Genomic DNA, 24,526 nt, shown 5'->3' on the forward strand with positions numbered 1-24,526 from the left:
AGGATTACAGATTATTGCATACTGAACTTGAATGATTTTGTATTAAATTATTATATCATTTTATCTTCATATTTCCGAACTTAGTTTAGTTTTTTTAAGGAAAGTTACTAGTTTGTCTATTTGGTCGAAGTCATCACCAAGCGAGTCTTTGATGTTGGTTGGAATTTCCAACCGATGTCTTTCTCCTACATATTTTTTGCAATTTGTCAAAATGTGTTTAACTGTTATTCTTTCTGTGCAAACATCACAAATCGGAGTCTCTTTTTTTGCCATGAGATAAGAATGAGTAAGCCTACAATGACCAATTCTGAGCCTAGCAAGGACAACTTCTTGCCTGGAACCTCTATGAGATGAGGCCCAGGTTTTTATCTCTCTAAGTTTGACATTAGAAATCGTTTCCCACTGTTTGCCATAACTGCCAAGACTTGATGCTACGATCCCCCCTCTCTATAAAATTGGAATTTCACCTAAACCTCCCTGGCTACTTCCAAAGCCTAATCTATGCTTAGACCTTACTAAATTTTCTAAGAAGAATACTCCCCCCTACATGTACAGTCAAGAATTTTATAGAACAATAGATAACTTTTCGAATCCCGCACTATGTTTTACAGATGGCTCAAAAAATGATGTAGGGACAGGTGCTGCCTTTTTCACTTATAATAATAATGCACAATATATGTTTACCCTACCACCTATATGTAGCAGCTACACTGCTGAGATTATAGCAATAGCAAAGTGCTTAACTACATTAGCCCCATCCAGGGAAACGATTGTCATCTGTACTGACTCTTTATCAGCGCTATTGGCCCTTAAAAACAACTTTTCTGTACATGCATTGATACAAGACATCCTATTTACCATTGAATCTCTGCAAAATCCGGGAAATAGAGTAGTTTTCATGTGGATCCTGGACACTGCGGAATATTTGGCAATGAGAAGGACCATTTGACAAAGCAGGCCGTCCTTAATGGAGTTAAAATTACAAAAACACCAAAATCCGATGTGACAGCTTGGCATAAAAAAAGAAAGTCTTATCTTATCTTTATAATAAGTCTTTGTATGTAAGGTCTTGGATGAAATTAAAAAGTTAGTGTCACGAACGGGATTCGAACCCACGACCTTCGCCTCAATACGCCGCTGCTCCAATCACTTGAGCTATCTTGACTTCGTCCCACTCGGACACCAACTCCCCGTCTATATCCCGTCGTGACACTAACTTTTTCATTTAATGTAATAGCTTTATAATAAGGGTGATCTGAGTCCTACAGTAAAGTGGGTTTTCGACAATCTGTAATAAAAAATAATGCATCTTCTGTGGAAGAAATAATTAAGCGCAACGTTTAAGTCACGAAAATCCACAAGCTTTAGAACTACGTCCTTCTTGGTTTGCGCTGGTTGAATTTCGTCGTTCAACTCGTCTAACGTATGCACTAATTGCATTCGTCAGTTTCATCTGAGACATGCGTTAGAGGTAGCTGATGACGCCCAAAAAAGGAACGAGTGTAGACGAAGAGCTTAACACCTCTAAGCACCACTAGGTCTTCTCTTTGTTTCTCCTCTGCTCCTAAGCCCAAGACCGAGCCTTACAGAGGTAGGCGGCTATTTGTCGCCTAGCGGTTGGCTATCACCTCTCCACCGGATCTTTGCGGCGCTATTATGCGCCCCCGGGATGGGCCGCGCGGAGGCGTCCGGTCGGGATGTTGGAGGGGGCCAGTAGTGTTGCTTATGAGTACTTGCGTGTACATTTTGATGACTTGATGACTTATGCGGGCCATCCTTTTCTTCTCATTATTGTGCGCCACCTTTTTACAGTTAATCTGTAATTTTTGGGGGTGGAGATTGCCTCCCGCAGGGCGTCCAAACTTGCGTTTATGGCACCAATCTCTCGCATCCATTTGGTTCGTCCTCGTGCATGTATCCGGCATTCGAACACTAGGTGCACTACTGTTTCAATCTCGCCGCATTCGCATTCTGGGGATTCCTTTAGGTTGAATTGGTGTAGTTTGCTGGCAAAGTCGCCATGGCCCGTCAGCATCTGGGACACGAAGTGATCGGGCTCCACGTGTTTCATCTTCATTCTATGTGCCACGCTCGGGAACAACGCGTATGTGTGGCGTCCTTACCTGAACACCTCTAAGCAGTATTCAATCCCCATCCAGTTACTCAAGATGAAAAAATCTTCCATGAACTTGACGAACCACTGTCCCTCTCCATCCCCCAAAACCCTGAAAAAGCAGGCTATCTTAAACCTTTCCAAAAAGAAATACCCAGGTTAGAATCTAATAGTTCCCATCATCCATTCTACCTAGCTACCTCTAACTAATCAAGCCATCATAACCTACCTATTCAACAACTCATTTCCTTATCCTTTGGAAATTTTCTTCCATCAGGATGATCCCAAAACCTTAAAAACCTAATCACCTTCCTAGCCCCTACCGACCCATCAGCCTTTGCCCATCATCGGCTCCTATCGATCCGTTTGTTCCCATCACTAATCCGCTTTTGGAGCTGCCAGTCGACTGTCCAACATGCCCATCGAATATTAAACGTGATTTCCACCTCCATTGAGCTAATCGAATCCAATCCCATCAATATAAAATCCTCAGAGCAATAGTCAATTCGATTGATCCTATTGATAGGATGTTAAAGGATGTCCTCTTGTTCATAAGCCGAATCCCGGCTAACAAAATGGAACATTTCAAACATCCATCATCCAAACCCTTTTGTCACCCCATCCACACCGTCACATCGAACGAATGCAGTTGTAAAAAATTTTTAGGTCGATTCATACCAGTAGGTTGGATTTTACGAGATCACCTTGTCCCACGCCTGAATGACTCGACCCAACATCCAATAACGGAATTCCTTGAGATAATCTTCATCGGCTGAAGGAAGTCGAATCCTAATAATCTTAAATGTCCCTTTCCAAAATTATTAATTAGTTACTGAATTTTGAAGAAAATAATGCTAGAATGAAACTGATGACTTGGGTTTCGGTTTATTTTTGGTCGTTGTTTTATTTAATGTTCAAATCCCTCAAAATGAAAAAAAAATTAAATTACCGACTTACATTACAATGAGTAATTGCGTTGGCCTGGTTTAGAAAGCGAGACCGGATCGTATTTCTTCCATGTCTTCGTGAATAGCGATCATACTTTATGTTCTCGCATTCTCCTCTATTTTCCTTATTTAATTCCGAATTCTCGAAAATAGCTTTCTGCATTCTCTCGCCCTCTCTCTGCCTAACCATTACGCCTTTTAATCGTCCTCCTCTCCCCTATTTTAATTACATCTGTAATCTGTTTGTTGTGCGATTGTTATACCATTTCCCGTCCAAAGGGTTTTTAATAAGGCTTTTGATGTGAGTTAAAAAAATTTTACAAAAAGTATCGCCTCAAAGAGCCCTTTCGTCTTGTACAAACAGACAGCCGTTTCATTCGGCACAATAATTGAAAAAAAAACGAGAGTAATAACAGTTTAATAAAACTGTTATACCTCATGAAAAGAAAATGGTATCACTCTTTCTCTAGACTCCTCAGTAATTAACTTTAAATTTAACTTTAATTTCGTCCTGTTATTGTGCTAATATGTCAACCCGGCGATAAAAAAACAGTAGATGAAGTAATATTTTACACAGTCAATAGCTACAGAGATAGACATTGAATTCTCCATCTTTTGGCCTCGCCCATTTTGTTGTCATTGAACAATATGCTAAATTAAACCAACAGCCGAGTTCACATTGGTGTCATTGAATAATAAACTAACCAATTCAATCTCCTCAGTTTTTCGTCAACTGACAATTGGCCGACTATTCAAACGACTTCGACAACTTACAAACCAATGTGGACATGCCAACATTGACGTTCATGGGAGATTTGATAAACAAGATGACGATACAAACCCATTTCGGAGAGGCTAAACTCCGACTAACTAAAACCGACTTACCAGAACATTCAGCCTACTGTGACGTTATTAAACAACTGACTCTCTTGCTTAGACAAATCAGAATGACCTCATTGGACAACTGACAAATTATGTTAGCCACGCCCATTTTGACATCATTAGGCATTTCATTCAGCCTACTGTGACGTCACTAAACAACTGGCTATCTATCTTACGCAGATCAGAATGACCTTGTTGGACAACTGACAAATCATCTTTGCCACGCCCATTTTGACGTCACTAGGCATTTCATTCAGCCTTCTGTGACGTCATTAAATAACTGACCACCGTGCTTACGCAGACCAGAATGACCTCATTAGACAACTGAAAATCATCTTTGCCACGCCCATTTTGACGTCATTAGGCATTTCATTCAGCCTACTGTGACGTCATTAAACAACTGACCACCCAGCTTACGCAGCTCAGAATGACCTCGTTGGACAACTGTCAAATCATCTTTGCCACGCCCATTTTGACGTCATTAGGCATTTCATTCAGCCTTCTGTTAAGTCATTGAACAACTGACCACCTAGCTTACGCAGCCCAGAATGACCTCATTGGACAACTGTCAAATCATCTTTGCCACGCCCATTTTGACGTCATTAGACATTTTATTCAGCCTACTGTGACGTCATTAAACAACTGACCATCTACTTACGCAGACCAGAATGACCTCATTGGACAACTGGAAAATCATCATAGCCACGCCCATTTTGACGTCATTAGACAATTTAGTCAGCACTAAAGCATTTTAAATTTGCACTAAAGCACCATCTAACTTAGAGAGGCTATAATGACATCATTTGGCAATAGAAATAATTGAGATATGGTGAGTACATCAATTCACTTAATAACTTTTATCCACTTAACATCACATGCGACGTGCGACGCTTTTATTGTTTCATCTCGATCCGCTTTCAAACCATTAAAGATTAGGAATAATTTTGGATTTGAATTGAGTTTTTCTCCTAATAAAAAAAAAAGTTCTACAGGATTGTGCGATTTTTTTTCCTCTCAATTATTCTAGAAAAAAAAATTGAAATATTTTGTTTTCTTTTTTTGTTGCAGGCTGCCTGGAAAACGAGTTTAGGTGCAGCAACAGTTGTGTCGACATCGTGAAGCGCTGCGACAAGCACCCGGATTGCGCCGAAGGCGAGGATGAAAAGGACTGTCGTAAGTTTTATTCTTTTTTTATTTCTTTAATTTTTCGCAAGGAAAATCTATAATGGGATTGGCCATCAGGTCCATTTCGAAATGTCAAGTTAATAGACGTAATAGTAATAGAATGGGAGTTCAACACACCGTATTAATTACAAGTTCAATTCGGCAAGTTTTGACTTTAATCTCCATTCTTGAACGGATAGTTGTCTATCGGCGAAGTTTGATGCCCTCCAATTTCCACAAGTTTCCTGTGTTCACAATCCTAAATTCTTAGAGTACATATAAGGTTAAGTTCGGTAAAGTTCCTACATGGAATTACGCTTAAGAAAAAAACAAATGATCAAACAGTTTTTTAAAACATTTAATCATTGTAAAAAAATACCTACAGCTTTGCGCGTGTTGATTAATGTAGGGAATAATTATCAGGCAAAACAAAACACGTAAGATTAAATTGAAAGTGGGCCTGAGTAATTAAGAATCTATTGCCAATGATGTACATATAGTAATGGCTAGGTCGTATAATAAATTGTCCAATGGCAAAGAATTGCAGGTGACAATGCTGTTTGACATGTCATTCAATGACAACGACGTGGGTAGAACTAGCTGTTTTATACATGAATCATCCGTAGACATCAAAGTGGGCATGGCTAAACTGTTTGATATATCGTTCTACTAGAACAAAGTTGGTAGAGCTAACCTATTTGACACCTGCATCATCCAGTGGCAACGAAGTGGTTAGAGCTATAAGGTATATGATACCTACATCATTTAATGAGAAGGAAATGGGTAGTACTAAGCTATTTGATACCTACATCATCCCACAAAGTGGGCGGGGCTAAACCGTTTGATACGTAATTCATTGACCTTGGACCTTGATGGGGGCACCTATAAACGTATATCTTTTAATTATTACAAAGTGAGTAGAGCTAAGCTATTTGATACCTACATCATCCAATGACAACGAAGTAGGTAGAGCTAAGCTATTCGATACCTGCATCATCCAATAACAACGAAGTGCATAGAGCTAAGCTACTCGGTACCTGCATCATTCAATGACAACGAAGTGGGAGTAGCAATAAGCTATTTGATATCTACATCATCCAATAACAACGAAGTAGGTAGAGCTAAGCTATTTGATACCTACATCATCCAATGACAAAGTAGGTAGAGCTAAGCTATTTGATACCTGCATCATCCAGTGACAACGAAGTGGGAGTAGCTAAGCTATTTGATACCTACATCATCCAATAACAACGAAGTGGATAGAGCTAAGCTACTCGGTACCTGCATCATCCAATGACAACGAAGTGGGAGTAGCTATAAGCTATTTGATATCTACATCATCTAATGACAACGAAGTAGGTAGAGCTAAGCTATTTGATACCTACATCATCCAATGACAAAGTAGGTAGAGCTAAGCTATTTGATACCTGCATCATCCAATGACAACGAAGTAGGTAGAGCTAAGCTATTCGGTACCTGCATCATCCAATGACAACGAAGTGGGTAGAGCTAAGCTATTCGATACCTGCATCATCCAATGACAACGAAGTGGAGTAGCTAAGCAGTTTGATATATGATACATTGACCGCGATGTGGGCTTGTTTAAACGTATATCGGTTAATTATAATAAAGTGGGTAGAGCTAAGCTATTTGATACCTACATCAAACAAAGTGGACGGGGCTAAACGGTTTGTAAAATAATTCATTAACCTCGATGTGGGCATTATTATCATCACATATCGTTTAATTCTAACAAAGTAGGTAGAGCTAAGATGTTTAATATATTATCCAGATGGACAGAAAGTGGACGTGGCGAAGCTGTTAGCTAATGATGTCAAAGTGTTTGTTAGAACTCAATCCAATGCCGTCATAGTAAATTTGGCTGTGCAGGTTTGTCTATATTGCAACGACCTCAAAATAAACCTGCCATATCATAAGTCAATTCTAATTTTGTCAATGTTAACCAATTAGTCATTTTTAAGATCTAACTAAGCCAGGCCTCTTTTACGTCACTGAAGAATTGTATTCACCAGCTTACCTTACCCTATTTGGCCTTCATTGAAGAATATGATTAAATTATGAGTTTTGAGTAATTAAATTAATCTTTGGACAAACCATCTTAGCCGCGCCCACTTTGACGTCATTGAAAATTGACAGCTGGACAACCTGCTTGGCCGCGACCAAATCGACCGCGTTAGACAATTCGACATACCAGCTGCGACATGAATGATATCCATGTCATTGGAGAACGAAACCAATAGGCAATATGAACACTATCAAGTCCTGCAGTACGCATTTTCCAGTGAATCCCATCCTGGGCTTAATTCTTTTTAAATTCTCATTTTTAAAAATGATAATGAGACTTGTTTGAAATCAATAGACTTCGTAATAATGAAGAAATGAGCAATTACAAAAATAACATTTGACTGGTTGACACAAAAGTGTGAAACTGGTTTCACATTTATAATTTTCTACAAGCACATTTTCTAACAGTCGGGCGCAAAAGTTTATCGCTTGGTAAGGGGTAGGGGTGAAAACGTAATTAATTTGTACGACAGTCTAGAAATGGTTTTCCAGTTGAAAACGACAGTTTTTAGGTGAAAACGTAAGAATATTTTATGCAGGAGGCCTGCGAGTGACACGGAGAAGGGTTTGTCGAACCAACGACCAAGGGGGAGGTCAGTCAGCGCTTTCAACTACCTCTCACAGGCAGAAAAAGTATAAAAACAAAACTGTACATCGCAAGATTTTCACAAACACGATTTTGATTAGTTTAAACGCTTTTGCATTATTTACAGACGAGGATTTTCCGATTTCGAAAATTCATAACTCTTTATTAAGTTTTTTATAAACATCATTCGATAAAAAACAGGTAAAGAGACATTTTCATTTAGCAACAAAGAAGAAAGAAGTGTTGTTGGAAAATTCTCTACTCTCTTAATGAAATGTTTAAAAAACAGCGATAAAACACAGACCCAACGGTGCCCCAAAATAAATTCTTAGTATTAACTAAGTCAATTTCGTAAGGAAAGAATTGATAGAATGTATCAAAAGAAGCAGGAAAAACTGCCAATCATATGAGGATTCTAACAGGACACTGCAAACTAAATGGACATTTAAAGAAATATTTTATAATCCAAGACGGCACATGCAGATTCTGCAATGAGGCAGAGGAGACACACCTACTAACAAACTGTGGTGCCACAATCGCCCGCAGGAGGAAGTGTTTTGGGATGTACAGTGTGTCTTTAGAAGAAATTCAGCCTACTAATCAAGTTCATTAGACAATCGCCCAGTCAAGTCAAAGTAGACTAGAATAAGCGAATTGGTCAAATCAAATGGCGTTAGAGTAGGCGTGGCTTAGATCACTAGACAATCGGCCAGTCATGTCAAAGTAGGCTAGAATAAGCGAATTGGCCAAATCAAATGACGTTAGAGTAGGCGTGGCTTAGATCATTAGACAATCGGCCAGTCAAGTCAAAGTAGACTGTAATAAGCGAATTGGTAAAATCAAATGACGTTAGAGTAGGCGTGGCTTAGATCATTAGCCAATCGCCCAGTCAAGTCAAAGTAGACTAGAATAAGCGAATTGGTCAAATCGAATGACGTTAGAGTAGGCGTGGCTTAGATCATTAGACAATCGCCCAGTCAAGTCAAAATAGACTGTAATAAGCGAATTGGTAAAATCAAATGACGTTAGAGTAGGCGTGACTTAGATCACTAGACAATCGGCCAGTCAAGTCAAAGTAGGCTAGAATAAGCGAATTGGCCAAATCAAATGACGTTAGAGTAGGCGTGGCTTAGATCATTAAACAATCGGCCAGTCAAGTCAAAGTAGACTAGAATAAGCGAATTGGTCAAATCGAATGACGTTAGAGTAGGCGTGCCTTAGATCATTAGACAATCGGCCAGTCAAGTCAAAGTAGGCTAGAATAAGCGAATTGGTAAAATCAAATGACGTTAGAGTAGGCGTGGCTTAGATCATTAGACAATTGCCCAGTAAAGTCAAAATGGGCGTGGCTAAGTGAGTTTAACGATTAACCTAGTGACATAAGAGTAGACAAAGTTAGGCTGATTGATTAAATAATCAAATGACATCAGAGGCCTTTTTTATGCTATTGTACAATGACTCCAAATTAAACATTGTTAAGCATTGCTGACTTTAATTGTCACGTATTTTCCAGTGTAAAAAAAGTGTAATCAGTTAGCTCAGCAAAGTCCAACTCTGAATTCGAGAAAAAAGCATGAGTAAGTGTATTTATTTGGGTAATGTATGTTACACGAAAACGGCATCTGTGAATATTTCGTTCTCAGGTAAAATCCTATAAATAGTGTATTAACCTCTAAACAGCATCATTTTTTAAGAAGGGCAATCGAGGTCCATTCCTTTTACGTGGTTTACGAACCGCGCACTTCGGAAATCATAAAGGGAAATCGCGTCGGAACAATCCACAACAGAACAGTAACAAAGGTAAATTATTTGGGTTGGTACGTCAAGTAAAGTCGAGACCGCGGCCTTATGAAGGAGGTAAATTACAAAGTACCACATTGATTCGGGTTTAAATTAACCTGGCGAAATAGTACTCTCTAAGACAGATTCGGCCAACTTGGGTCTTGACAACGGATAATTTATGTATTGGGTTGTCCGGAAAATAATGCAGGATTTTAAGTTTTCATTAAAAAAAATCTATATAAAATATTCTGTTTACGTTTACAGGATTACTCATTTGTATGNAAATTATTTTGATTAAAGAACATTGCTTTAAAGTAACTAGTTTCTTTTTTTTTGTTTAATACCAAAATCCTGCATTATTTTCCGGACAACCCAATAAATAAGAATCGATTAATTCTACCTTTTTAAAGAATATTGAGAGGAAACCACATATTTCAACCGATCATTTTGGTTATCATCACAATTCCTCACTGAAGATGGCGCAATGCCGAAACGCGTTTGAATAGTTCAACAAACCCGCGAGTAAAGAGGGTTACCTAATGCCGGTTTAGTTTAATTTTAAAAAAGGTCTAGAGTCTTAAAACAACGAATCTTCACTATATTTGGTATACATATTTATCCCTCTATCTTATAATTTTTTAAATACTTTTTGAACTTTCATTTATTATTCGTCCCTTCCAGCCTTGATGGGTTGTGTAGAAAAAGTTTTCATCTTCTTTTTTGTTTAAATGAAATTTACCAATTGACGTTCAAACAATAGGTACAAAATCTTAAAATGAAGTTAAAGTGAAAAGTCTATAACTAAGTTTACCAGGCAGCCCTGGCCATTGAACGATGCTTAACCAAGTTTTTAAGTTTTCCTACTTTTATTGTTCCCATCAAAATTTTAGCTCCGCCTGCTAATTGGTGAAGAGGGGAGGGGAATTTAATTGCAATTGTCATTAGGAGGATAAAGTGCCTCATGATAAGATGATGGGAATTGTTTGAAAATTGCAAAACGAAGGGGGTGGCCTGTCCTCGATAAATACTCTAACTTCGATACTATTCAGGCTGAAATTATTTGGATCCGAATTTTCTCGCTGTTTTTTGCTCTTGTAATTAACTAATTAAGGGCGAAGAGGATTGACGATACACTTCGCTCGACTTAAACAGTAATGAAGATGCTTCTTTAGCCGTTTTAAAGTTTTTAATTGTGTAAATGATTAGGAAACACTCTACAAGGGATTATAAAAGCTTAACAGCAGGAAACGACGTCATTGAACGGTTTTATCACTAAGCCACGCCTCTCTGGTTCATTGGACAATTTGACCTAGCACTTAGCCACGCCTACCCAACGTCATTGATTGATTTCTTGCCACGCCCATTTTTATTTCCTTGGATGACTGCCTATCCTTAGGTCTTAGCCATTCTTGACTTGATTTCATTGACCAATTATTGATAAGCCAACATTAGGTTAGCAATACCTACTCGACGTATGTGAACGATATGACCCAAATTCGGTTATCCACGCCCACTTTGACCACATTGGGGAATAGCCTAATCTGCTTGCTTTTGATGTCATTGAAACTCACATTAACCAAATTTGAACTCCTACTCTGACAACATTGGAAGATATGATCCATAGCCTCGTCCATTTTGACTTAATTTAGAAGTGGCCTAACTCTCTTGGCAACGCTTAATCTGACGTCTTTGAACAATTGGATAATTATTCTACCCATGGGCATTATTTGGATTCTTTGGGCAGTTGTATAATAACCTCTTTAGCCATTAATAAAGAGTTAAACTCGAAATCAAAAGAAAGTTAGTAAATTACAAAAAAAAGTGGGCTTTGTAGTTTTTGGATGTGGTAGGTATTTACAGGTGCTTTCTGTAACTGCACATTGTTAAGTACAAAGTATACCCCATAATAATTGTTGCTTCTGTGTTACATCTATTTATTTTTATCTTTTTTTTTCAGGGACGTTCATATGCCCAACGACCCATTTCAAATGTAATAACCACTTCTGTATACCGACTGAAGCGGTTTGCAACTACCAGGACGATTGTGGTGACGGTTCCGACGAAGCAGACTGCCGTAAGTACTTGAATATTTAAAAGTCCACTTCAAGTGAAGTCCAGGTTGAATTTGAGTATTGGTGTACCGACGGGCATAAGGTAATTAATCCAGATAATTTAGAACAAGGTATAATTACACAAAATTTGTTATTAGACAAAGACAATGTTAGATTATGTACTCTTAAGTATTTCTGCGTTTCTCAATCAATCACGCCTTAGGCCTCGGTGGCGCCCTGAAGGTTTGCCCTTGGGTCCGCTTGTACACTTCGTCGCTTTGCTGCTCGGCCCTGAAAGAAGAAAAGTCTGGTCAAAAATCGGGGTCGGTGGGCAAGCAGTGACAAGCTTGCCTTTTCGCCAGCCTGGCTTTTGCCATGTTGGCCATTTGGACTCTCTGCATGTTCTTGGGCGACAGGCTGACCGGATCTTCGCCCTGGAAGCCCTGGTACTGGTTACCCCGGTGGCGTTTCAGAATGGAGGCACCGCTCTGGAAAATCAAACTTGACAATTACCACCGAGGGACAATCAAAATCAAAGACAATCACCTCTGACGTTCTTGGCAAAGGGATCTTCTTCACCTCCTTCTTCGGCTTCATGAGCAGTTCCTTGAGGTTCACCACCTTGGGCTCTGCCGGCGGCTTCTCCCGGTTCTTGAAGAAGTCGAGGACTTGCTTTGCCTCTTCGGGCGACGCCGGTTCACATCCGGTTCGCATGTCCCTCGACTTAAAGCCTTCAGCTTCGCCTCCGCCCAGTGCCAACGGGCCTGACCTCTCAAGGTACGAGTGAAGGTTCAGCTCCGCGTCGAACTTATAGCCTCGGTTGTCGTCCAAGTCCCGTTTTATCTTCGGCCTCGGGATCTCCAGCGAACTCACCTGGGGCTGTGACAACAAAAGAAAATAAACATGATAAATACAACCAATATTATAAGGCAAATCTAATATAGCTACTTCATTGAATTATAAATAGCTTACAGTACTAAACTGACGACTGCACCACGAAGATTTTTTTAAAATTATTATTATAGTGTATACTTTATTTTAACAAAATTACATTCTAGTTTTGCTGTATTTGCAATAAGTAGGGTGCTTATGCTAAGACGTGTGACACGATATGTCCGGTGACAGACCCACCTTACGCTCTTGCAAAATTAATGCAGATTTTGAAAATTCGTTTTATTTTCGTAGATGCCTATCAGGTAAACCAAGCTAAATCCTCAAATCTGTTTTATGCATTACAATAAATACTTTTAACGTTTATCTTTTTATGCAAAACATTTAGGTTATATTGAATTTTGTAACAGCGAGGAACTGCGAAATGAATATGTCCAAATTAGATTTTCGTCAAATTTATTAGTACGAATTTAAATTTGGGCGAAGTGCGGCCCACACCGCGCGTAACATCAATACAGTTTTGGGGAGGGGAAGCATTAGCGAATGCACGATGCAGTTTATGGTTTCAGAGACTTCGATCTCGAAGACAGGGAAGGTCGCGGTAGGCCTTCCGTTGTGGACGAAGACCAACTCAAAACGTTGATTGAATAAAATTCGCGTAACAGAAGGAGAAATCGCGGAAGAACTTAGGGTTGACCATTCAACTGTTCACCATCTGGAGCAAATTAGTAAAGAAGGTCGAAAAGTCATCACATCACGAACTAAACGAAGCGCAAAGAAATCAACGTTTTGAAATTTGCTCGTCTCTTCTGTTGCGCTCCTTTTTTTTTCGTCGAGCCATCACGTGCGATCAGAAATGGATTCGGTACGATAACAAGAGGCGTACAGGTTAATGATTGGTCAAGGATGAAGCGCCACAACACTTCCCGAAACCAAATCTGCACCAAAAAAATGTTATGTTCTGTTGGGGTGTACTGCTAGTTTTCCTGCCTTAAGGTGAAACTATCACGATAACGCCAAGCCACCATGTCGCAATGCCAACACTGCCGAAACTTAAAGACTTAGAGGATATGGAACTTTACCGTACCCTCCATATTCACCGGGGCGTCGATTATTTGACTCCGATAATTGTTTTGAAGGTCATGTAAACACATCTACAAGTGACAGTGCAATTTCCTAGATAGTCAGTTCGGGACAGCTATAATGGTGTCGAAACTTCGCTAAGTGAAGCACAAAATTCTGAAAATGGGTACGAGGCGGAGGTGCCATAGAGATGGAAATTGTACAGCGTATGTGATCACCAGTGATAGTTGTTCTGAAATTATTAAGTTTGGAGGGGAACATAACCACGACCAACTAGGAGAAGGGGACGTCAAACGAGAAGAGGTACGTGCCGTAGTGAAATAAAAACTCGGTGGATGATGTAACTGTTCGCCCTAACAAGATTATCCGTCAAGCGATACAAGACTGTTACAATTTCACTATGAAAGATTTCAATAACCTCTGGCAGTGCCTTTATGGAAAACGTAAGTCACTTATCCTAGGAAACTGGAGAAGCTGTACGTATATTAGAAGAAGGGCATCACTAAACACTTCCTGAAACCAATCTGCACCTTGTAATGGTATCTGGTGGTGCACTGCTGGAGTTGTTCACTATGATTTCCTGAATTATGGTCAAACTACCACAACAGAGAAATTGCCAAGAAATTGGAAAAATGCAAGGGAAACTGCAACGTCTTCGTCCAGCATTGATAAACCGTAACGAGCCGATTCTTCTTCACGACAACGAGGAAACTTACGGACTTTGGATTTGAAACCCTACCGCAATCTCAATATTCATCAGACTTCTAGCCTATAGACTTCCACTTTTTTAGGCATTTTGATCTATTCTTTAGGGATAAATTTTCTAGAGAACGCGGTGAAGCCGAAAATGCCTTTCAAGACTTTATTATGAGTCGAAGTAAAGATTTTTATGTCAGGGGAATAAAAGCGCTTATGGTGGTAAAGATGAACAGATTGTTATAGAAAATGTTTTGGAATTAATTTTCTTTATTTTATAAAAATTAACAATAGTATTGGCTACCTTTTAAAACCTGCATTATTTTTGCACCAGCCCAATATTTAATCCTCGGACTGTGTGGCTTTACTCTTCAATGATCCAGCTTTCAAAAACAACAAGAAACAGGTGCTGTAGGAGTTTGTAGTGTTGCTTTTTGTAGGAGTTTGTTTTGTGATAAAGGCGATAATAAAATTTCTTATCTTGAACGGACGATTTTTCACCCATCAAAGCAGGCAACCCTCTACATCAACTACACTGCTGACATACTCACACATCCATACGCACAACTCAACCTACGCGGACGACACAGCAATCTTATCACCACCAGCGGCAATCTTAGCAACAGAAGCACTCCAACCTCATCTGAACCTCATTACCGACTGGTGCAGTCTGTAGCGGATCAGGTTAAACGAACAAAAAAGCCAAACGTGTCAACCAATGCACATTAACAACACACATCGAAGCATGCCCTTGATACCTTGAGCTTTACTTAGCAGTCTGAAACCCGTATACAAAATTAAAACGACAAGAATTTAGCAAAAGATGAACCACTCAAACACTGGGTCCAAAATAAAAATCATCCATAACAAACTACCCGCTTACAAAACACTCATTAGACCTATTTTGACTTATGCAGTCGAACTGTACCAAATCATCCAACATCAAACGAAATCAATCTTTTACATCAAACGTTCTCTGCCGTGTATCGCCAATGCTCTCTTTTATGCCACCAATCAAACGATTCATAAATATTTTAAAATCCCTTTCATGAAACATGTTACCCGAACGCGCTTCTTAATTGCCACTCTAAGCAATCCCTCTACTTTAACCAACTAGCCCTAACACTTCCTCGACGTCTCACCGTTACAATCCTCCACGACGTTTAAAACGACGATGGCCTCGTGACTTTCTATCTTAACCCACCCAATTAAAAAAAAGATAGTTCCAGGCACTGGTTGGTTTCTATCCTCACCGCCTCCTGGTCTGACAGATCTGTCAGATTTGTATATATCTAAACTATTTGCTCAATGTGTATTTTGTAAAGCTATCAATATTTTTTTTAAACTTGAGCGGATAATGATGCTAATTACGAGCGGAGAAACAAGGGTTTAGTCGAGCGTAGATACAGCGGTGATTCTTCCACGAACCGTCGTGGCAAAGTTCATTTCATCCTTAAGGCATCGTGATCATTGTGCCATTACTAACAGGTAACCAGGCTGAACGGGCCGAGGTTGGCGATTTATAATTCAGGTTGTAGGGTGTTTACGCCGTAAGGATTACTCGGATAAGATTTCGGAAAACCCCCCGCCACGTTTCCGGCCTCGTCGTCGGCCAGATCGAGTTTTGATTTTTCGTCGTGTCGTCGTCTTGAGTCATTGTAATTTTTATAAATCGTGGCCCAGTTTTAAATTTATTTTATTTCGTTTATTGTCGTCATTTGATGAATTTATCGTCGTCATCGCTCCGGTTGGTGAGGTTCATGAGATATCTGCGTGGTGAAGGTCCCCTGTCCCGACTTTTCCTGTCTTTTCCGACCATTTTCCTCCTTGCATCCCCCTTTACTTCAGTTGAGGTAGCTGGACGATCATCACCCGAGGTGAGTGCTTTATTTCCTTTTTATTTGATAATTCATTTTATTTTAGTTTAATTTTAAACCCATACAGTCCACTTGATCAGACATAGGGCGTGTCGTGTTCACTGTTCACTTTGCAATCCTCTGTGGACCTTTGTGACTCCGCAGTTTATTAAATTACACTTTACACAGGAAGAGATTGAATTCGACTGCTGGAACGCGCACGCATCCCGTCAGCTATGTTTAATTTCGTCGTTTGGAACCGGAGTCGACAGTGGATCCGTTGTCTTTTCTTCCTTTTCCAAGGGGTTTTATTAGCGGCCGTGTTAATTTTCACGGCCGTTGACTCGACCTGGAACGGCTCCAGCGTGAAATACGTTCGCCTTGTTATGTACAAAAGCCGCGGTCGTTTGTTTACACCCCTTTTGGGAAAGACAGCACCGCCACCGACCTGATATTTAACTTAATAAGCCGTGTGCGCTTTCCTACGGCAAATGCAATTTCCCTTCGGTTCGAGATGACACAATAACATTAGGCGACGTTTCATCGCCGGATATTCATCGATGGATAATTGACTTCCATCAATGGCAATCTTTAAACCACAAAGATTATAAAAATCTCACAGTCTAATCAATATGCAATCAATTGACTAAGATCATTTTAAATCCTTTAAACCAAAGACGTATAAATAAATGTTTGTAGTGTATTATTATTTTATTTATTTTTTTTACGAGGGTTCGCAAGAGCAGAGGTCATATAAACCCTCAGGGTGCCGGTGTTTTTGAAAAAAAGCCCATTTGTAAGTATGTCGGGTTCGAATGCAGGGCCGCTGGATTCGAGCCCGGGACCTTTACCTTACAGTGATGAGCGCCGTGTCAAAGACTAAACCTTGCGGCCACCGACGCCCCTTTGTAGTGTAGGAATGCCATAATTGATTTTTGTATCATTGACCGTAATTATTATACATTCGAGGGTTATACAATAAGACTCTCGTAGTTTTGTCTTTTCTGGTCCATTTTAGTCTATCTATCTTCTCTGTTTTATTCTGTCAAGGGTGAGTTGTTAGTCTATGTCACTTTGACATCGTTGAACATTAAATCAATTTGTTTAGTCATTCCTCCCTCTGTCTGGACATTTGACCATCTTTAGTCGCGCCCACTTTGACGCCATTAGATATATCTGTCCGTTTAGCCCCTCCTCCTTCGATTTAGCCAAACCTCTTACCAACATTGCTTTCCCTTATACTTGGTCCGTCCTTAAAAGGACAATGAGGATCTTTCACGTCCGCACCTGGCACATAGGCCTTATCGGACGTTTTGTTTCTCAAGATGAGATCTGACGCACCTCCGCATTCGACAGAAGTGGGTTACTGCCGCAGCATTGGTGTAGAGGCAGCTCAGCCCCGAAGGGCCAAGACAACCTCGCTCCCCGCTTGCCCATTCCGAGTGGTCGGGTCCGCATTAAGCATCGAACCGTAAGCCGCGCGCAAAGGGCTACCTAAGCCGAAATACATCAGCCTGGTCTCTCGCGAACTCCCTAGATAGAAAAGGCCACTCTACATCCCAGAGTATTGAGGCTCCCCCAGCGTAGAAACTTCCGGATCCGCTCCGGCCGCGGTTTCGTTTAAAGTGGAATTGCTAACCACCCCCTTGAGGAGACCGCCTAAGGTAAAAGCCTCCTGGCGAGCTCAGCCTACACCTACGTGCAAAGCTTACTCGAGTAGGAGCAACCGATTCACTACCCGTTTCCATCCGCCACTAATCTCACACATTCAAGGGACTTTTCAGCATAAACATAGCGTCCTCAACGCTTATTCGCTGCCGTCCAACCCGCCGTATCCCGTGAGAGCCGAGTGTATAACGGTGGTCATACGCAAGTTTCGTGCGCAGGTCACTGATAAAAGACAGCCTCTTCTTCAGGTCCCCGCCAATTTGTCACTAATCACCACACATTTCTACACGAGAAGAACGAAGAAAAGGGGATTCTATGAACAAATTTCAACTAGATATGGACACGAAGCTAAAAGTATTCTGAAGGACATCGCCAACAATGAGAAGAAACTCGCATTGGCTATCAATCAGAGAACTTTTTTGTTGAAATGCAGACAACACAAAGGCCCTGAAGATGATCTCAATAAAGATCGAAACGTTGGCACGACGAGCTATTTTGCAGCAAAGTATAATTTGGTTCTACCATTTTGAAAAGTACTTACATAATTTATTGGAGGAAAATTGCATTTTATCTGATATTTTGTTAAATTTGTAAATTTCAACCAAACCTATGGGAATTTTTACTCTTTCTGAGAAAATAATGAAGCTTTTTACTTTAGATGGATGTTAACTAATGTCTAGGTACGAATTAATTTTCAACGATGCACCTGTGAAAGTGCAACAGTGAGCTATTTTGCGGCAAAGTATAATTTGGATCTACCATTTTGAAAAGTACTTTAGACTTGAATCTCAGGTGTCGTGATCCGATAAACTCATTAGCGTCCACCAACGACAGCTATTTATGTTTTTTTCTTTTTTTTTCTTAAAGATTGATTCTTACTGGCGCGATCTTATCACGAGTAACTTATTTTAAAAATTTAAGAATTACAAGATGAATTCAAGATATCAAATAATTTACAATTAATTAAGGTTTTTAGTTGAGTTGAAAAAAAGTTAATGGCACGAGAGGGATTCGAACCCACGACCTTCGGCTAGATACGCCGCTGCTCTACCTTTTCATTGAAAAATGGCAAAAGGAGGGAAAACTCATAAGGTGGGGTTGAGATGGGGAGTTGATGTCCGAGTGGTTCGAGGTCACGATAGCTCAGGTGGTAGAGCAGCGGCGTATCTAGCCGAAGGTCGTGGGTTCGAATCCCTCTCGTGCCATTAACTTTTTTTCATCTCAACTAAAAACCTTAATTAATTGTAATGTATTAATTGGTCAAGCGGACCACGAAATTAGTGAATTTAATATCAAATAATTTATTACTTTCATATTCGTTCTCAACACATCCCGAACATAATTTTCCGGGTTTTAAGAAAAATTGCTTACTGTGTTCTATTAATTATTCTATAGTGATTTTCCTCCAAAAATTTACGTTATTCAGTGAGCATTTAAATATTATAGATTATTAATCCATTTATGTTTAGTGGTCTGACTGACCAAATTACTTATTTCAATTAATTATTCCTTTGTAAGGTCTTGGTAGAGAGGAAAAAGTTAGTGTCACGAGCCGGATTCGAACCCAGTAATTTGGTCAATCAGACTACTAAACCTAAATTGATTAATATTTAATAAAAAAAGAAGTGTAATTTGTACTAACAGCTCCCCGTGGCCACTTCAAAGTCGCTGCGAATCGACACGACCTTTGAAAAATGGCAAAAGGGGAAAAATTCGAAAGGTTGTAGGTTGAGATGGGGAGTTTGTGTCCGAATGGATCGAAGTCACGATAGTGGTTACAGCAGCGGCGATTTGGCCGAAGGTCGTGGGTTCGAATCCTGCGCGTTAATTGAAATTATAGATTATGTACGGTTGATTTGAGGAGTGGGATAGAAGAGATTTGAAAAAGTCTAAGTGGGACACGGCACAAAAAAGGTTGGAAAAAATACGTTTGACATTTAAGACCTCAATCTAAGTCACGCCCATTATGACGTTATTAAATACTAAACCTCTTAGTTTAGTCACTCCCCCTTGATGTCATTAGATTTAACCAATCAATCATCAGTCGAGCAAATAAGAAACATCACTACTTTTTTGTTATAGGGGTTTTTTCTTCATAATGGGAGAATTCTTATGTTGACACTAGGCAAGAACAGCGAGACCAGGCGGACCGGAGAGATACGGAGAAAAAACCTACGAGTCAGAAAAACACGAACACTTCACGAAGTAGGTGACTTGGTAGTTTAATAAGACACGTAGGGCGAGATACGGGAGGAAATGGGACGATCAATTTTCATCAGAAGGGTGTCAATTCCGATTGGGAGGCCGTCGGAGGCCGGAAAAGAAGAAATCGTCTTACAAAACCGCACCCGTCCCATATATCCTACATCGATATTTTGTCAACGTTGTTACCGTTTTTTTCTTTTCTGGACCGGTTCAAGGTGAGGAACGGCGTTCTCGACCCTGGAGTGAAATATCTCCGCGGAGATAACCGGGGGTGCCGAGGGGAAGATTTATTAGACCGTGGAATCCATTAAGGGCGGGGCCCCGGTCTTGTTTTCGACCCCGGGAGAACGGGGCTTGACCGATTTTAAAGCACCGTCACGAAGAGGTCCGTGAGGCAAAGGGCGAAGGGTGGCGAAAGGGCGAAGAGCAGAGAAAGGGCGAAGGGGGCAAATTCGGCACCTTTCGCTCATCCGGAACAGAAGAATGTACAAGGCCTAGCCCGCAGAAAAGCCTTCTTCCTATTATCAAGCTCATCACACTTCGAAGTCTTCCCGGTCCGACTCACTCTCTTTGTCATAAATTCTCAAACGGACAAAAATAAAATTTTAAAAAATCAAAGTTGTAGGAAAAGAACATATGATCGTTGCATATCCCAATCTTTTCTCTCAAATTTTTGACTTCTAAAATGGACCACATTATGCATTTATTGCTATTTAGCAATAATTTAACATTTAATAAATCAATAAAGAGGCAAACGAATAAAAATGAACGCATCGCTTACCTTGGCAGCCTTCTTCAAAACTGAGTATGTCCTGAAAGTCCTGACGAATAACCTGTTCAACATCTTGTCTCCTTTTTTATCCTTTTTCCACGTATATATTAAATACTTCAAAAAAAAAGATCGAAACGGTACAACGTGGAATACGAAAATTTAGTTAAGTGTCTGGTCCATGTTACACCCAGGTAACAGTAGGGTCAGGTTATTGATTTATTTTTTGAACAGTTGTTAGAATAGAAAATAAAAATTAAAAATCTGTAAAATAAATTGCTCGATTTTTTTTTAATATTCAGACCAATTTGTGTGCCAAGGAAATCCGAAATTCACCCTACTTTCAACAAATTTACTATTTGCTTACTGTTAAACCGATGGTCTAAGTTATAATCGGTGAAGTTTTTTAATCGGGCATGAGCGTGATTAAAAAATTTCTAAAGTATGTCTTATTGGCATGAAACCAAGCTAGGAATGTTTGTCTTGTCCAACGGCGTTATGTACCTTGTCAAGCTATTTGGTTGGCTGTCTAATCACTTAGATTTAGAAGATCAATTAGATTTAACTAACCTGAAAGGTAGAACTGTTCAAAAGTGGATATCGTCAAGCAGGTTTGACGGCCAACGACCATGTCACATTGCGCTTAACCGAACTGATTTGTTGGCATGGATAAGTCGATTGGTCTATTGCAAATGACGTCTCATTTTGCTTATAATTGTGTCCTTTCAAAGCCAAGCCTTCTTTGACGATATTAAAAATCACTATATTTTCCTAATAGACTAGCTTCAAGTATCTACTATAACATCATTATGCAATCGTACAGCTCTCATTCTTAGCCAATTCTTGGTGTGCGTAATTGGACAGTTGACAACCAGCTTTACTACATCATTCGACAGTTAAAAACAGGCTTGACGACTCGGCTGTTGCGTTTAAACAATAGACCAGCATAAGGAGCATAATATATAGCATATAGCATAAGGAGATCTGCTATAACGTCATTGAATAAGTAGAATGAACAGCATAAGTAAATTTTACACTACGTCATTGTGCTAGATATTGTTTTTTTTGAAAAATTTATGTTACGCAAACGTCACAGACAACAGTAGACCAATCTGATGGATATATCACCTATGGCGTCATTGAAAAGAAGACTAAGATACATTGATATGACGTCATTGGACAATATATCAACTAGCATTAGGTACTTTGATATGACGTCATTAGACAATAGGCCAACTACCGTAAAGAAATCTGCTTGGCGTTATTGAATAAGTAGACCTAACAGCATAAGGAAATATGATTCGACGTCACTATGCTATATTTTTTTGTAGAACAATTTATGTTATAAACGTCAAATACAACAGTCGACGAATCTGATGGATAAACCTGCTATGGCGTCATTGAACAGAAGGCCAACTAGCATAAAGTACATTGATATGACGTCATTGGACAATAGACCAATTAAAATAAAGAAACCTTCATTGATTAAGTAGGCCGAACAGCATAAGGAAATCTGATATGACGTCATTGAATAGTAGACCAACAAACATAGGATACTTTGATATGGCGTCATTGGACAGTAGATGTACGAGCATAAAGAAACCTTCATTGATTAAGTAGACCGAACAGCATAAGGAAATCTATATGACGTCATTGGACAATAGGCCAACTAGCGTAAAGAAATCTGCTTGGCGTCATTGAATAAGTAGACCTAACAACATAAGAAAATCTGATTCGACGTCACTATGCTATATATTTTTTTGTAGAATAATTTATGTTATAAACGTCAGGTACAACAGTCGACGAATCTGATGGATAAACCTGCTATGGCGTCATTGAACAGTAGACCAATTAGCATAAAGAAACCTTCATTGATTAAGTAGGCCAAACAGCATACGGAAATCTGATATGACGTCATTGAATAGTAGACCAACATAGGATACTTTGATATGACGTCATTGGACAAAAGACCAATTAGCATAAAGAAACCTTCATTGATTAAGAAGGCTGAACACCATAAGGAAATCTGATATGACGTCATTGAATAGTAGATCAACAAGCATAGGATACTTTGATATGACGTCATTGGACAATAGATCTGCGAGAATAAAGAAACCTTCATTGATTAAGTAGGCCGAACAGCATAAAGAAATCTATATGACGTCATTGGACAATAGACCAACTAGCATTGGGTACTTTGTATGACGTCATTGGACAATAGACCAATTAGCATAAAGAAACCTTCATTGATTAAGTAGGCCGAAAAGCATAAGGAAATCTGATATGACGTCATTGAATAGTAGACCAACCTGTTCAAGGATCTACTGTGACGTCATTTGACAGTAACTCAACCAGCTTGAAGGGTCTACTATCACGTCGTTGTTCAACTACTCTCTTAAACACGCCAAATTTGACGACAATTCTGCGCTCAAATATAGCGTATTTGTATTTATATCTACAGTAAATAAAAACTTGATTTTCCATTAGTGTTTAAGAATTACGTGTAAAATACCTTTTGTTCAAATTCGACGTCGTCTTCATGGCCTCGTGATTCCCGTGAGGCAGGGCCTTCATCGTTTATTTGTCCAATTCATAACCTTTTGCTTAACAATGGTGGGAAAAATCAAAATAAATATATAAATAGACAAAAATAATTAAGACCGAAAGTATGTATATTTTATTCAGGGTTTTGTTTATTTATCCATATGTATTATAGTCGGTCTTACTAACCAAAGTGATGATTCAAATTTTTCCTCTCAACCACACTTTACATAAAAAGTACAAACCAATTTAAATTATCATTTCGGTTCAATAGGACCAACTAAAATATAAATGGATTAATATAATACTTACTGAAGTAAGTGCACTCGCTAAGAGCACCCCGTGGCTACTTTATGAGTCGCCAAGAATCGAATCGTATTACACGAAAGTTGATTACATGAAAGAAAGAGGGAAATTTGAAAAAATAGTGATGATGCGTTCCCGGGGGATCGAAGTGACGAAAGCTCAAGTGGTTAGAGCACCGGGGTATCTAGCCGGAGGTCGTGAGTTCGGGTCCCGCTCGTGACACTAATTTTTCACAAATAGAATAAAAATTATAAACCTGTATTTTTTAAAAAAATATTTTTTTCGGGCGACAAATACATTTTTCAATCGAATATCGCCCAATCGCGTCCCGCTTTTCATATCTAAATTTGTTTTCGCTTGCGAACCACATCAGCAGAAAGTTCGTTGTGCCGTTTCCGTTTTAATTTTTCCACTCGAATGTATACAGCAGACGGGATTTTGTCCCTTTTTTCCTTGACACCCTTGGCTTGATCTTTGTTTTTTTTTTACAAGGATACCAGGAACTGGCGGAGTTCCCTCCTGTACAGCTTATTGTACTTTATCACTGGCTCCATTTTTTGAGGGCTCGCAACACAAGTGTGAATTTGAGCCCCCGGTATGCCGGTGTTCTTCCATCGAAGAAACTCATTTTTGAAGGGGGTTGGGACCAAATTCAGCGTCGCTGAGATCTGATCCCGCTCCTTCCATTGATGAGTGCCGTGTCAATTTCTTTTAATTGCGGCCACTTAGGCGTCAGAAAAAGTCCAGAGGCGACGGTGGGGATCGAACCCACGACCGCGGGATCTACTAGCCGAGATCTGACGCCTTAACCACTCGGCCCCCCTATCAAGCCGTTAAAAACTAATTAAGTTTATAATGAATAACATTATAACAAACCTATAGTGAAATTTCGATATGTGCC

At 39.6% G+C, this 24,526-nt stretch overlaps 2 protein-coding genes across 5 annotated transcripts in view; one reads left to right on the forward strand and one right to left on the reverse strand.

Annotated features, from left to right (window-relative positions):
• The window catches only part of LOC106662933 (G-protein coupled receptor GRL101-like), a 180,730-nt gene that overhangs the window by 115,151 nt on the left and 41,053 nt on the right, over positions 1 to 24,526 (forward strand). For all 4 annotated transcript variants that reach the window (XM_024228259.1, XM_024228258.1, XM_024228261.1 and 1 more), the window contains exons 4-5: positions 5,011 to 5,115; positions 11,517 to 11,633. In XM_024228259.1, the coding sequence (XP_024084027.1) occupies positions 5,011 to 5,115; positions 11,517 to 11,633 (222 nt within the window). The remainder of the gene's footprint in view (positions 1 to 5,010; positions 5,116 to 11,516; positions 11,634 to 24,526) is intronic.
• Positions 11,728 to 21,023, reverse strand: LOC106663002. Its single transcript, XM_014387467.1, has 4 exons — positions 20,791 to 21,023; positions 12,157 to 12,489; positions 11,962 to 12,098; positions 11,728 to 11,901 (listed from the first exon to the last, which is right to left on the reverse strand). Exons 1-4 carry the CDS (start codon positions 20,851 to 20,853, stop codon positions 11,823 to 11,825), a joined length of 612 nt encoding a protein of 203 aa, XP_014242953.1. The 5' UTR covers positions 20,854 to 21,023; the 3' UTR covers positions 11,728 to 11,822.

Source organism: Cimex lectularius, unplaced genomic scaffold, assembly GCF_000648675.2.
Source record: "Cimex lectularius strain Harlan isolate CLEC.00 unplaced genomic scaffold, Clec_2.1 scaffold265, whole genome shotgun sequence".
Lineage (NCBI taxonomy): Eukaryota > Metazoa > Arthropoda > Insecta > Hemiptera > Cimicidae > Cimex > Cimex lectularius.